Source organism: Amblyomma mixtum, chromosome 3, assembly GCF_055824585.1.
Source record: "Amblyomma mixtum isolate Tamu chromosome 3, ASM5582458v1, whole genome shotgun sequence".
NCBI lineage: Eukaryota > Metazoa > Arthropoda > Arachnida > Ixodida > Ixodidae > Amblyomma > Amblyomma mixtum.
Genome location: NC_143014.1, coordinates 45,703,820 through 45,716,783, shown reverse-complemented (window position 1 = coordinate 45,716,783; position 12,964 = coordinate 45,703,820). Strand labels below are relative to the sequence as shown.

The following is a 12,964-nucleotide window of genomic DNA, read 5'->3' as shown; positions in this document are numbered from 1 at the left end:
CAACAGCCTGACAATGCTCACTGCAGGGGGCTCTCCCATGTCTCTCCAATTTACCCTGTCCTTTTCCAAATGGCACGTTTGCTCCAGCACTTGATGGGACTAGTCAAAATAGCTTGGCGAGGGAACAGCGCAAGGGACGAGACACAACCAACGAAACATTGAAAGACACGCAATGTTTTGTTCCTTGTGTATCGTCTTTTGCGCTGTTCCCTCATTATGCAAAAGAACCAACTAGCCCGCCACCTCGCTCTTCTAAAATAGTCAAAATAGACCGAGGCAGCGTTTCCGAAATTCGTAAAACCTGTCTTGTGTTTAATTCACGTATCAGATGGCAAGCGTTCCTTCCTTTCCTTTTCAAAAGCAAATGCTACCACTCTTATAATATACTCCTCGCTTTTAAGCTCCTGCGGCCTAGGCGTACAATCGCTGGGTGCCGCTTCCTTCACGGCAGCTCGCCATATAACAGCTTCCATTGTTAAAGCTTTAACGAGTGCCACCATGTGGTGGCAAGTGCCGAGGGATATGGGCATCCCGGCCACGGCGGCGGCATTTCAGTGGAGGCGAAATGCAAAAATACGCCCGTGTGCTGTGCGACGTTATTAAACCGGAGCCTTCAACTACGTGCGGCATTCCTCACCCGACGTGCAGCTTCGGGGTGTTAAGAAGCCCCACATACCCGAGTGACGAGGTAGAAGTCCTTACGACAGCATGTATAATTCCACTCCGGCCATCGCGGCATACAGCACAGATCATATCCACACAGGCTCACCGCACATGCTCCCCGTACTGCTGCCATTTGTTCCATCATGCAGACAGGAAGCAGCTTGCAAGTTGTGCCTCTAATGTCGCTCGTCAGGGTTTCTAGTCAGCTTATAAGTGAGTTAGATACACGACCATCCTCCGTGGCGGAGATCCTGAGACCTTGGCGTTATTGGCCAATGGCACAGAAAGCAATGCGACCTCTGCTGCAATTCTCTAGGGCAACAGGTCTGAAGGATTGCCTATAGCCTGTGTGGAAGCACCTTTTTAGTGCGCGCTATTCATTTTCTCCGCACTATCTTTCACCGTTGTTTTCCCTTTCCCCTTTCCCACTTGTACGGTAAGTAAACGGACGTGATTCCAGTTAACCGCCCTGCTTTCCCCTTATTAACGCGACAGGGCCTCGTTACGCACAAAATCCGGTGTCGGCGTTGTGAGCGAAAAATCACGAGCATGACTCTGGCAGGTGGAGCCCAGAGAGCAACCTAGGAGGCAGGTGAGCCACATAGGTCACGTGACCTTGAGGCGTCATCACAAGCTGAACACTTGATAGTGAGCAAACTGTCCACCGTGGCAGGTGGCAGTTAAATTAACGATTGGTCCCTCGGGAAGAGCAACCTGGGCCGCACAAGGCCCACCGGTGGCAGCACCTGCCAACGCAGGGCAGTGGCGCATCGCTTAACCGCTGCGCCACTGTGTCAGGAGGTGTTTGAGGACTCCCAGGGCAGTGGCTAAGTTAAGAGGACTCAGTGGTTAAGGCGCTCAGCTACTGAACCGGAGTACCAAGGTTCGAACCCAACCGTGGTGGCCGCGTTTCGATGGAGGCGAAACGCAAAAGGCGCCCGTGTGCTCTGCGATTTCAGTGGACGTTAAAGATCCCCAGGTGGTCGAAATTATTCCGGAGACCTCCACTACGGCGTCCCTCGTAGCCTGAGTCACTTTGGGACGTTAAACCTCCATAAAATAAACTATTAATAATCTAACGAAGAAAAGTGAGTGCCACTGGGGTACTGAAAAGGCGAATTAAGGTGCCCATAGGACGCCAATTTCTTTCCAAAATTTTCCATCACCGACAAACTTCTTCCATCCGAGCGCTCCGGGACCCTTATGTATTTTTTTACGTTTTGTGGTCTACACAGGCCTTGCAAGGTGTTGCGGTGTTGTCGGCATATCCTTTTATTTTTCCTGCACCTATAATTATCACTAAATGCATATTTGCATTGGTCGCTTCATGTGCTCTTGATTGAACTACACGCAATGCTATACTTCCGAAAGCGCCAGTCCATGGATTGGTCTTTATCACCACAGTGAAGACAAAGGCGGGGTCAGATATGCACCGTGTCAGTTATAGACAGTGTCATGTCATGTGAACGACTGTCATTTTTGTTTAGGTACTGAGAAAAACAGGCAATGAGGAGAAAAATAGACAGTGAGTACGTGCATTCCCACTCCCTCTGGAGCTCGTGCTTCTCATATGCAAAAATATGCAACGTCGTGAGTTCGGATCCCACCGGCGGCATGTCATTGTCTTTTGTTTCACTTTCTTTAATCTTCGATCGAAAATGATTACGCATCTAATTTCCCTCTCTGATCAGCACCATAACTAAGAAAATAAAACACTCCCCTTTGCTTTCCTTGGTTTCAGTAATTGTTGGTTTCGTTCATATCAGCATGTATCGAACATTTCTATGGCCTGATCACGCGACAAAGCGCACTACTTGGTCTGGTGAGAAACCGCACTCTCCCCTTGTTGCGGCCTAATATTGTGGAATGGTAGACGCTTGGGCTTGTTGGTTTATATTACAGTGTTAAAAGCGTAGCGCAGAAAAGACGAAGACTTCGAAAGACAGACACACACATTGAGTTCTTATCTTTTTTGCGCTGCGCTTTTACCCTTGTAGTATTGTTGGATTGGTGTTGTGTATTCTACGCGCGCTGAACGGTACGGTACTGTAATCGTGGGGGGTAAGGTGCGAAAGTTTAGTGCGAGAACCGACAGTTTACTCCCGGTTCTGATAAACAGTACAGGTGAGAACGTACATTTGACCACAGTTCGTATGCGTCAAGTTTATAATCGCGGCGCGTGTCCCGATCACCTCGTGCCGTTAGATTTCTCCCTCGCTGACTTATAGACGTGTTATCTCTGCATGCGAGCTACTAACTTCGTGCTCTTTTGGCGCGCGTTCCCGGAATTGAGGGTACTTCTCTTAGCCATGAATCGCTTCGCATCAGCGGATCATGGCAGATATCGCGCTTCATTCATGCCGGAGATGTGCACGTACTCTGGCCAAGAGATAACGGTATCCATCACAAAGGCGGAAAAGTGCGCATAGCTTAACGTGTCGCCAGCGACTGCGCGATAAGCCCGTTTCTCTCGTAGATAAACGCTTGTCGCGGAATGCCAGCGTTACAGGGTTTGGCAGGGTCGAGTTCACGTGTTTCTTGTCGCCACCTCCTATCGTCCACGAGGCCTAGGGAGGAGACAATGGCTACTTGCACGGAAGGTGAGGCATAGTGATTGCAGACGTGCGTCACTGTCGCGGCGATGGAATACTCGAGAGTTGAACCTTGAAAGGCGGCGCTTACCCAGCCGTTTTATTGTGGGTGTTTTCATTTTTCGCCTCGAGAGTGTTTTTACTGGCGTCGCACGTGACCGACCTGGGACGCTTTGGAGCAGCGCATTGTATTGGTTTGCCCAGTGACATGGCGTTTATTTCCACCCCTGTCATTGCAAGCAGTCGGCGATGGTGCGTGGTTTACTGTCGCTGTGCAGATAATGTGCTCCGGAATTGCCCTGCGGGGCTTGTAGGGGTGTCCCATCGCAGTACGTTGGACATTGCGTCCGATCGGACTCGGCTGCGCTTTGCTGATTGGTTGGGAAACTTTTTTTTTTGTGGGGCTTTACTTATCAATAGTTGTGAGAAGCTTGCAATGCGTTTAAAAAATGTTCAACTTCTGAAACGTATCAATCGGCCATTGTAACTTAAAGGTCATCTCAGCGGGCGGCGAGTCTTGGGTAGGGTGAGGAGGTTAGGAAGCTTAGGAAGCTTAGGTAGAGCGGTGAGCAAGAGCAAGGTGTCGGGTTAGTTCGTACTGCATACCTAAAAGAACAGAGCTAAGAACAGACGAAGCATGAAGGGAAGTGCCTGTGTATCTGCTCTTCTGTTCCTAGCGCTGTTCTTTTACGTGAAAAGAGCAGTGAGGTCGGGAAGTTTTCTCGGATAATGTGACAGCGATTGTCCCAAGACGTGGGTGCTTGGAGGGCATTGGATAAGGCCGCTGTCCTAAAGCGGACTGAGCGCGGTTTGTATTGTTGTTGGCGATGATTGTGCACATCGATAACACCGTTTAAGAAACAAGGATGAGAAGGGGGGGGGGAGGGGGGGGAAGAGGATCGATCAAGGCAGCTGTGCCGCTACATAGCTCTGCACTGAATGTACGATTTATTGTAGTAGCAGCAACATCACTTTCGGCCTTAATCTTTTCAAAATTTATGAAGAAATGGGTGGTTTAGGCCAGGAGCCTGCAATCTATCTCGGTTCATGGGCCCAGTGAGCATCTGAGCGTGTGAAGAGGTCGTTAAAACTGCTTGTCCTTTCCGATTCACGCATGAAGTGCTGAGAAAAACTAACTCATTCATACTCTCATTGCTCCCGTGCGTCAGGCGAAAATATAAAGTCTATTCCCTCTCGATTCCTTCAGAGTACCGTTTACAGTATGTTTTTCAAACAATTTGTACGATACTGCGCTTTGCAAAGTAATCAGGCTTTGTAAAGCAATCGCATAACGGGATTGCCTTCGGCTCGTATATTATTTGGCTTTTAATATGTGCTCTCGCTGCTGAATAACTTGTTCTAGTCATGTCACGCGAAATTTTGCCGTTGAGATAAATTTATCAAACACCGCTTAAACAGAACTCGAACGGACAAGAAAAAAGTGTTCCGTTTAAGTGAACTTTCGTTTAAGCGAACGACTAGAAAAATCGTGACCTGTCGCATTCTTCCAAACACGTCGAGTGTTATTATTACTGGGGGTGCAAAAAGAACGAGTCTGCGTACTGCTTAAATTTTTGCGGTTTTTCTTCCACGCGATAGGTGCGCATGCGCAACGGGTTGCCGCTGAGTCTGATACCGTAGCGCGCGAGACCGCTAACGTCAATGTCGTTTTCACTGGATTCCCTTTATCGGCCACGAACCTCAGGAATAATAGGGAGTTTTAGAGCAGGATGACCCTATCCGTTAGAGGGATAGGGAAATAGCGGTGCCCAATTGCGCAGGCCGGGACAATAACGCCTTTGGGGTTATTGTTCTGCGCCTGCGCACTGGCGTCCCGCTATTCTGCTATTTCTCCCTAAGCGGTAAGGTACTTATGCTCTAAAAGTCTCTAATAGCGAGTTTTTAATAGGGTGGCCCTATCGGTTACGGGGCTAGGGAAACAGCGGGATGGCAGTGCGCATGCGCAGGGCTCTGAACCAAAGGACGTTAGCGTTCTCGGCATGCGCACTGGCGCCCCGCTGTTTCCCTAGCCCCCTAACCGATAGGGCCACCCTATTCTACAAAACCCCAGTGTTGAGAGCACATGGCGAATATGTTGCCTAACATCTTGCAGTTCCCGAGAGTAAAACGGAGGTTGCGATCTGACTTCAAGTGTATCGATGTTGGCAGTGCAACTTTCTACCCATCGCTCATTTATTCCCTAGCAAAGGTCGTGTGGTGAAAACACCGCTACAAAGTCACCTCCTTTGCGTGAATTTTGAAGATTAATAGCAATATAGCGTTCCGTTTAACCGAAGTATTTGTCACTGCTTCTATGGGACTCCAACAAAAGTCTCTACCCTAGTTTCGTTTAACCAGTAGTTCTGTTCAATTGAGTTTTATTTAACCGGAGCCCACTTTATTGCACGCTTGAAGCTTTTAAAGCTGTATCAAGGTACCGCATCTCAAACAGAGGTGTTCACTTCGCATTCGCTGGGTCGCTCCGCCGTGCGTAGTTGGCAGAGCTGTCACCGTCTGCTCTAGACTACGCAGTGGTTCTGCTCTCCACAGGCCTGCGCTGCGCTGCGTCGCGGTGCTGCGGGCATCAGACAACACCGACGCCAATTTTTCGCCGGGTGCTTTACTAACAGCTATTGCTGAGAGAAAAAAAAAATCTGCCGACGTTTCCTCTTGTGGCATTGCGAAATGTTGATACCAGTCTGGGTTAGTAACCCTGGGTAGGGGTGTGGGATGTCTTGCTTTCATGTCGTTACACTCGCATTTGTTCACAGATAAGCTCTAGTGAATGCTTTTAACTTAGAGTGATTTTCGGTGCCGTAGCCAGTCAGTTATGAGGTGTTGGGGTATGAGATGTGGGAGCAGGGCTGTGAGGCAGGCATGTGTCATGCACGACTTTGCGCCACGCGCGTTCGCGTGTTTATCCACTTAACGCAGGCTACTGGCGTGGTTTAGGCGGAGTGAGACGAACGGGGGGAGTGGAATAGCGCGGGCGACAACGGCGTGATTTCGCTGAACCTGCCAAGCGCAGCTGTCACTGGAAACACGGAAACGCTCTCCTGCGCGTCATATGCTTGCGCCTTTCCACAGACGTGCAGATGCCCACAAAAGTTTCTGGAACACGAAAACAATGAAATTTCTTAATTCCTCTAAACTCTACGCAGGTAGCCGGGAAGCGAGGGGTCCGCTCTACACAACCTACCCCAGAGCGACTGCACACCCAAAACCTCGTATGTCTGTGCTTGGGGGAATGTCAGTGAGTAATCGACAACGAGTAATCCCTTATTTCAAATCTGCTCCACCCTGGGGGATTCCCTTAAACATTGGACCAACCCCAACTCTTACGTCAGGTGGCGCCTTCAGTCATCGAGAAAACTGAGCATTTGGCTTGACTTTTGCATTCCGAAAACTTCTGTGGGCTCCTGCACGCTGAGGTGCAGAGCGGTTGATGAGTGCAGTCGACCTTGTGCGCTCGCGCTTCTTTCATTTGTACACTGATGACTAATTCTGAAAATATGGTCTCCCCCTTCGTCTACCGACCGTCTGCTTGATAAAGTGCTTTTTCTTTTTTTGCGCCTTCGCCTAGGTATTTCTCAAACGCTGTGCGCTGCACTTTTGTGTAAACATTGATATCTACTTTTCTGAAACAACAATCTCCTCTGACTAAAGCGTGGCAGGCGCGGCGTTTGGGTAACGTGTGTTTGGCTTTGGACTTTGTTTTGTTTTAGGAGCTGCGTCTCTTGTTCTGCGCTTGTCTGCGTTTCGCTGGGGCTATCTTGCAGGCTGTAGCACTTACTCCCACCTAAAGAAAGCCAAACGTCACAAAAGGTAAAGTATGCGGCGCTTGGAAAGGGCATCGTCCGAAACTCTTGCGGAGCGAACCTGCTTATCCGTGCGTTTTGACAAAGTTCGTGTGAAAACTGAGAGCCTGAGACGCAGAAGAATTTGAGACTTGTTTTCGAAGCGTTGTACGCAGTGGTGATGCGCAACATTTTCCAGCAGTGTTTTTCGTATCAGCGCGGTATGGAATGTGTCATGGACAGCGTCGCTCACGTGGTGTTCACTGAAGGTCCAGAAACTAAGTGTGCGTGTGTGGGGGGGGGGGGGGGGGGGGGGTCTTAGCGCTGTCTAGGCTGGTCTAAGCGTACAGAGGGCAAAACACATGTCTAGAACGACCGAACTGTGGGATCCGCAGGAAGGCAAAAAATGACGATGAAATCGAATGAGTTTAACTGCACAGGCTTACATCGAGACCATTTTTCACCAAATATTATCGCTAGATATCGGGCGTTCAGCCCGAAACACGCCCAGAACGTCTCCTAGACAAGCGTATTGCCCTCTGTGCAAAAGGAAAACACTGATTGCATTGTGGCGCGACGAAGGCACGAAGAAAGCACTGGAGGATATCAAGCAGTGTCAATGCCACCAAGCATTTTGGTCTCCTTAAAGACGCCTACCACAGAACAGTAAAGAAAGTATATGATGGAAAGAAAATGCATGAATATTCTTAAGAACATAAGCACTGCACTTTTACTATAGGGCAGCTATACTTTCACCGCACACCTAAAATGGAACGAGCCCTGTTCGGACTCCCCTACAATCACGTACAAAAGCTCGTGTTCACGCACTGCGAATCAAACCAAACCGCCTGTCCATTCGATACGGAGGAAGCGAAAGAGTGACAACCGTCACGCTCGAACAGAAGTTTGCGAGAAAGTAAGAAAACTGAAAATAGCCTCGTAATCAGGCTACCCGTGAAGCCTGGCTGTATAACTGCCTGGTCTACAGCGAGTAATGACAGAAAACACTGCCTGGTTGTGTCAGGATGCAGTGTTTATCTAGCCGATTGGGTCATAAAGATTATGTTGGTGCCCATGGAGCCAATTGCGTGTGCATTCGCTGCAAGAATGCGTAATGTCTTGATTTCCGAAGGGCGTCTTATTTACCTATATGTACTGTCGCATTTTCCCCCAGAGGTTGGGACAAAATTGATATCATAGAATTTTGCTGCGCTCCGCTTAATCTTGGCGTTTCATATCTACTGAATGGCATGCCAGGTTGGTGGCAAGCAATTGTTATATTTGTTTCTTGATACTTGGGAATAATAAAAAAAAGTAGTAGCAATGGTTTATTATAAAATACAAATTCTGAGGGCACTTAAGTCAGCTTACTTGGAGGAATGCGAAAGCATGTATTTTGAGGAAAGGAAAGGTTTTTGAGGGAAGAAAAGGGCGCAGTAGCTCACACATCTCGACATTTTGGTGGACACCTCAACCGCGCCTTAAAGCATGCAGCTGAAGGCTCATATGTGATCGGTCCGAACCCCTGTAAAAAGCTAGCCTCCAGCTTGGCTAAAACATGTAAGCTATATGCATAGAGAAATGCTATGATGACACCACCCGGGCAGCTGTACGACGAACGGCTGCTCAAAATTTTGTTTCAATGTAGTCGAGAAAGCAGCCACCACATTGAGGTGAGCCAGTGATGCCATCGCTGGGATTTCATCTGCACCTTCATGGATTAGGGGATGGGGATTGGGGCATGTAGCTTACTTGTTACCTTGCCTGAACCCTTTGCAATCATCTGTCACCTGACTTGATATGACGTCACATTGCATCGTTATCACGTGACTTTGTGTGAGGTCACACTCATATACTCACGAATCATTAGTTTTTGCGTCACATAGTTAGCATTAATTAGGCATATTAATTAGCTTTAATTTATTATTGATTAAAGTTGATAATGATTTGACATCATCATCTTCATGACGACATATTACACCGACCATGGGGCTTGGCATGACGTTGACTGGTGACGAAACATATGGTGCCGTTTTTTGCGGACAAATTCTCTGCGGACACGTTTTGCGGAGATGACCTTGAAAGTGAGCCTTATTATGCTTTCGCGTTACAGCGAAAGGATAGTGCTAGCCGGAACAATTGCTATGTACTGACTTAAGGTGGAGAGCTGCGGCTGGCGGAAATAAAAGGGACAGGGAGATTATAGGTAGGGGAAGTACAGATAGGAGCGATAGCAAGAAGGAACTTGGCAGAGCTATGCACACTATCTGAAAATATATATACAAAAAGTAAACATTATAACGCCTTGCTATAGCTGGCGTAATGCCGTTGAGAGATGGCAGTTTTGAAATCGCGGCGTGCAAGGTTACACGCAGGCTCAGAACACAGAATGGGAGGCGAAAGTCTCAAGAGTTCGTGTTTCTGTCTCGTCTCGCTGCTCGTCGTGTGGTTTGCGCTGTTTGAGTTATGAGACCCATCGCACTCTTGCCTGCAGCCGCCGCGCTGCTTTCCCCATATTTCGGCTGTATATTTGCTCAACTTTGCACGAGAAAGCGATGAGCCAGTCGTGGCCGGCGAGGAATCCACGTCACCAGGCGCGGTTGCAGGGAATCGCGAGGGGTGTCGCCACGTGCATTCCGCTTTTACGTAGTTTTCTGGCTTATCACTGGGTTGTGCGAATAGTATTTCTCCGAAAACGAATTGAATATGAATAGGCCAGCATTGCGGCCGAATCGAATACGAATAGGTTAGTTAGAAACTGAATCGAATGCGAACCGAATATTTGTATGATTATTGGCTACTTGTGCAAATATTCGCGGGGAACTAATATTCATGCGAAACACCGAAGCGCTAGCGGCTGCGCTGTCATGGAATTAAATCTGTCAATTTCGAAAGATGCTACACCATTTGCACCATAACACGAAGTCAGTATATATCTATTACCGTCATGCCACGCGCATAGGGAAATTGCCTTTTGCTGCTGATAACGGCAGTAAACAAGCTGTAGCGCAAAATCTCAGGGGCGCGATTACGAGTTTTCGTCTCAATTTTGAGACTCTGACGTCAAAATGACGACACCGCGAGTTGTTGACCGCGGAATCAACCAATTAGCAGCGAGGTTGTGGTGTCTAATAGTAGGGTTCCACCCAGGAAGCATTTAGTTGCGCAATAAGGGACCGTATACTAAAGTTTTGCTGTAAACACGCCGTTAATAATTTGAAGAATGTTTTATTTCGCTAACAAACTACGTTTCAAACTGAACGACATGAAGCAAAAGAAGAAGCGTCCTCAATTTTGCAATTAAGTTTGCTCTTCAGTCACTTTTGCTGCCGCGAGGGTGCGCTGACGCTGGAAAAGCGTCGGTAGCGGCGGCTAGGCGGCGTGAGCTGCCGCCTGATTCAACCGATTCAGCCTTATCCCTCCACGCACATATTCAGCCATCGTAAACATGGCAGCCAGAAAAAAAATCAGCTGATTCGACGGCTGTCCTCTTTTTTTACACATTACGCAGAATCAAAGTACTGCGCAGACGTCTTAAGTGCGCGGAAAAATCTGTTTAAAGGCAGTGATTGCTACGAGTCTGCCGAGAACAATTTGGAAGGAGCGCTTGGCTCGAAAACCGGCGAAGGCAGCTTCAAGGCAAGTTCACACTGGCGAGTTGCAATCGTCGCGCTAGTATTCTAGGCGACCGATTTCGGTCAATTAGTTACGGTTTGCGAAGCACATGTAAAGCGGGGAGGGAGCGTAATAAATCGATTTAAGCCTGTCGCGCGACCTCCGCGACTCGCCAGTGTGAACTCACCTTGCTGCTATCGACGGCAAATGTGCTCCAAGGGCGATGCGTGATTATATTTATTTTTGTTCAGAACATACCCGGCGACCATGAATAATCACACTGCAGCAACTGCCGACATAAGGAAGCAGACCGGTGCAGCTGATGGGAGCTTGCAATCTCACTGCGGGAATTAAGGCCGGCACGCGCCCGGTCACTGCGCCAACTATCACTCACGACGCCTCGTAACCAACACATGCCGCCCGCTTCGGGTTAAGCACTTGACATTCGTGTTGGTGTTGTTGCCGTTCCGTTCGGATGATGCTCGGATGACGCCGCCGGGGATACTGCGGTGGCGAAAGTTTATGCGAAGGAAGTCCTCCTTCGCCGCCGCCTTGTCTTGGGGGTCTCGTCGGAAAGCGCGCACCTTCTGCGACTTAACTTTGACAGTGGTCTCCGCAACTCACCGCAAACACTTGCACAGTCGGTTGGGCTACGCCGACGTTTACTTCATTTCCTACGGTGTCTTGAAACCCACCGGCGGCGAAGGCGCGCACAGGCACTTGCCGCTCCACTGACCGCGCACTCACCCGCACACCTCCAAGTTCAACGGCGAGTTCGTCGCACAGCCATTATGCTCCTTCCTATGTCAAAACGTCGAAACAACTCGTCCGGCACGTCAAAACCGTCTTCATGCACCCTCTTACACCGCTGCTCGCGCGGCCACCGGCCATGTAAACAACCGCCATTTTCTGTCTCGAGCGGTTTGAGACCACTCGTTCCAGTCGCAAGAAATCGTCTCAATCGGCTCGCATAATTAGGCAAGCAACGTCAACACTTCTGGCGCACTTCTGACGTCGGCCGGTGACGCAAAAAACCAATATGGCCGCTTGTCACGACCGACCAATAGGAACGGGGCAAATGAGACACTTTTTGAGACACTTTCCGATTGAGACGATTTTGAGCAACTCGTAATCGCGCCCCAGTTGACGAGAGGGACGAGGATTAGAGCCTCTGATATCGGGGATGAAGGCAGGTTTGGTAAGCACTGCTGAACCTGTACAGTCAGGGACAAAAGTCTCCGGACCACGTGTTCCTCAAACGAAGCTTATAACTCTACTATCAGACAGCGGCTGGAGACCGCACTTGTGGAGATGAAAGAACAAAAAATTAACTTTTACCTCCACAAGTGTGGTCTCCAGCCGCCGACTGATAGCAGAGCTATCGCGGAGCTATCGGCTTCGTTAGAGGAACACGTGGTCCGGAGACGTTTGTCCCCGACTGTACAAGCACTATGAACACCACCACTCAAATGGTCCGTGTCGCGGAGCTCAACTACCTTTCTTGCAGAGACAGGTCGCGGTAGCATGCTATGTGCCGTCGGTGCGAATCTGGTTTTTGATGCAGTCGTCGAAAAAAAAAAAATTACGGCATGCCCTATCCGAAATTCGTGCCAATAATTCGAAAATTATGCGAAAACTTAAGAAAGGATTCGATTAGTGTCGAATAATTTTGGACATGCATTATTTGATTCGTTCAGCGCATCGAAAAGAGGGATATGCGATTCGCTGTTCGAAAATTTCGAATATTCGCACACCCCTATTTATGAATACTGTGTTTTCGGTAAAAATGACATATATGCTATCGCGTGACGCTAACTTGTCGGTCTGCTTGACTTTGTGCTCCCCTCTGGTGTTCGTTCAGCACCATCATCGCTACCTAGGGCAATATGCCAAAGGGGAAGTTTGTTGGGCAAGTTGGTTCATGATTATAGCAAGGACAATAGCAAGTGCCGATGTCTGTCGCTTATCTTCCTGTCCCGTTTTTCGCGCCGTTTCGTTGCCTTAGACGATATGCCAAGTTTTCTGGCGGGGCTTATCGTCGTACCGTCGGAGGACGTGGTTTCGAGGAATCTCCAAGAGAGGGGAGACGTCATTGGTATCGTCCCTATTTTGCCTTTATCAGCCAGTTAGGCCGCGCTGATGGCTGGTGAATTGTTTCGGCGGGGAGATCGCCACCTGGGGCCAGTTGCATACGTAATAAATGACGCCCGTCGGTCGCTATCTTCCCGCTTGTTCAGTCGGTTCAGCTAACACCAGCGTTGTCTTGGGGACGAAGGGGTGTTGCTGCGCTTCAGGTCA

The 12,964-nt window shown here is 48.9% G+C and overlaps 1 protein-coding gene across 2 annotated transcripts in view; it reads left to right on the top strand.

Moving 5' to 3' along the window:
* The window catches only part of LOC149350013 (ADP-ribosylhydrolase ARH3-like), a 101,333-nt gene that overhangs the window by 25,663 nt on the left and 62,706 nt on the right, over positions 1-12,964 (top strand). Inside the window, exons 1-2 of one of the 2 annotated variants that reach the window (XM_089579017.1) lie at positions 3,230-3,263; positions 6,416-6,507. The exons of the other annotated variant lie outside the window; for it this stretch is intronic. Of the exons in view, the coding sequence (XP_089435143.1) occupies positions 3,245-3,263; positions 6,416-6,507 (111 nt within the window). The 5' untranslated portion in view covers positions 3,230-3,244. Of the gene's footprint in view, positions 1-3,229; positions 3,264-6,415; positions 6,508-12,964 lie in introns of those variants that run through there. 2 annotated transcript variants of the gene reach the window in all.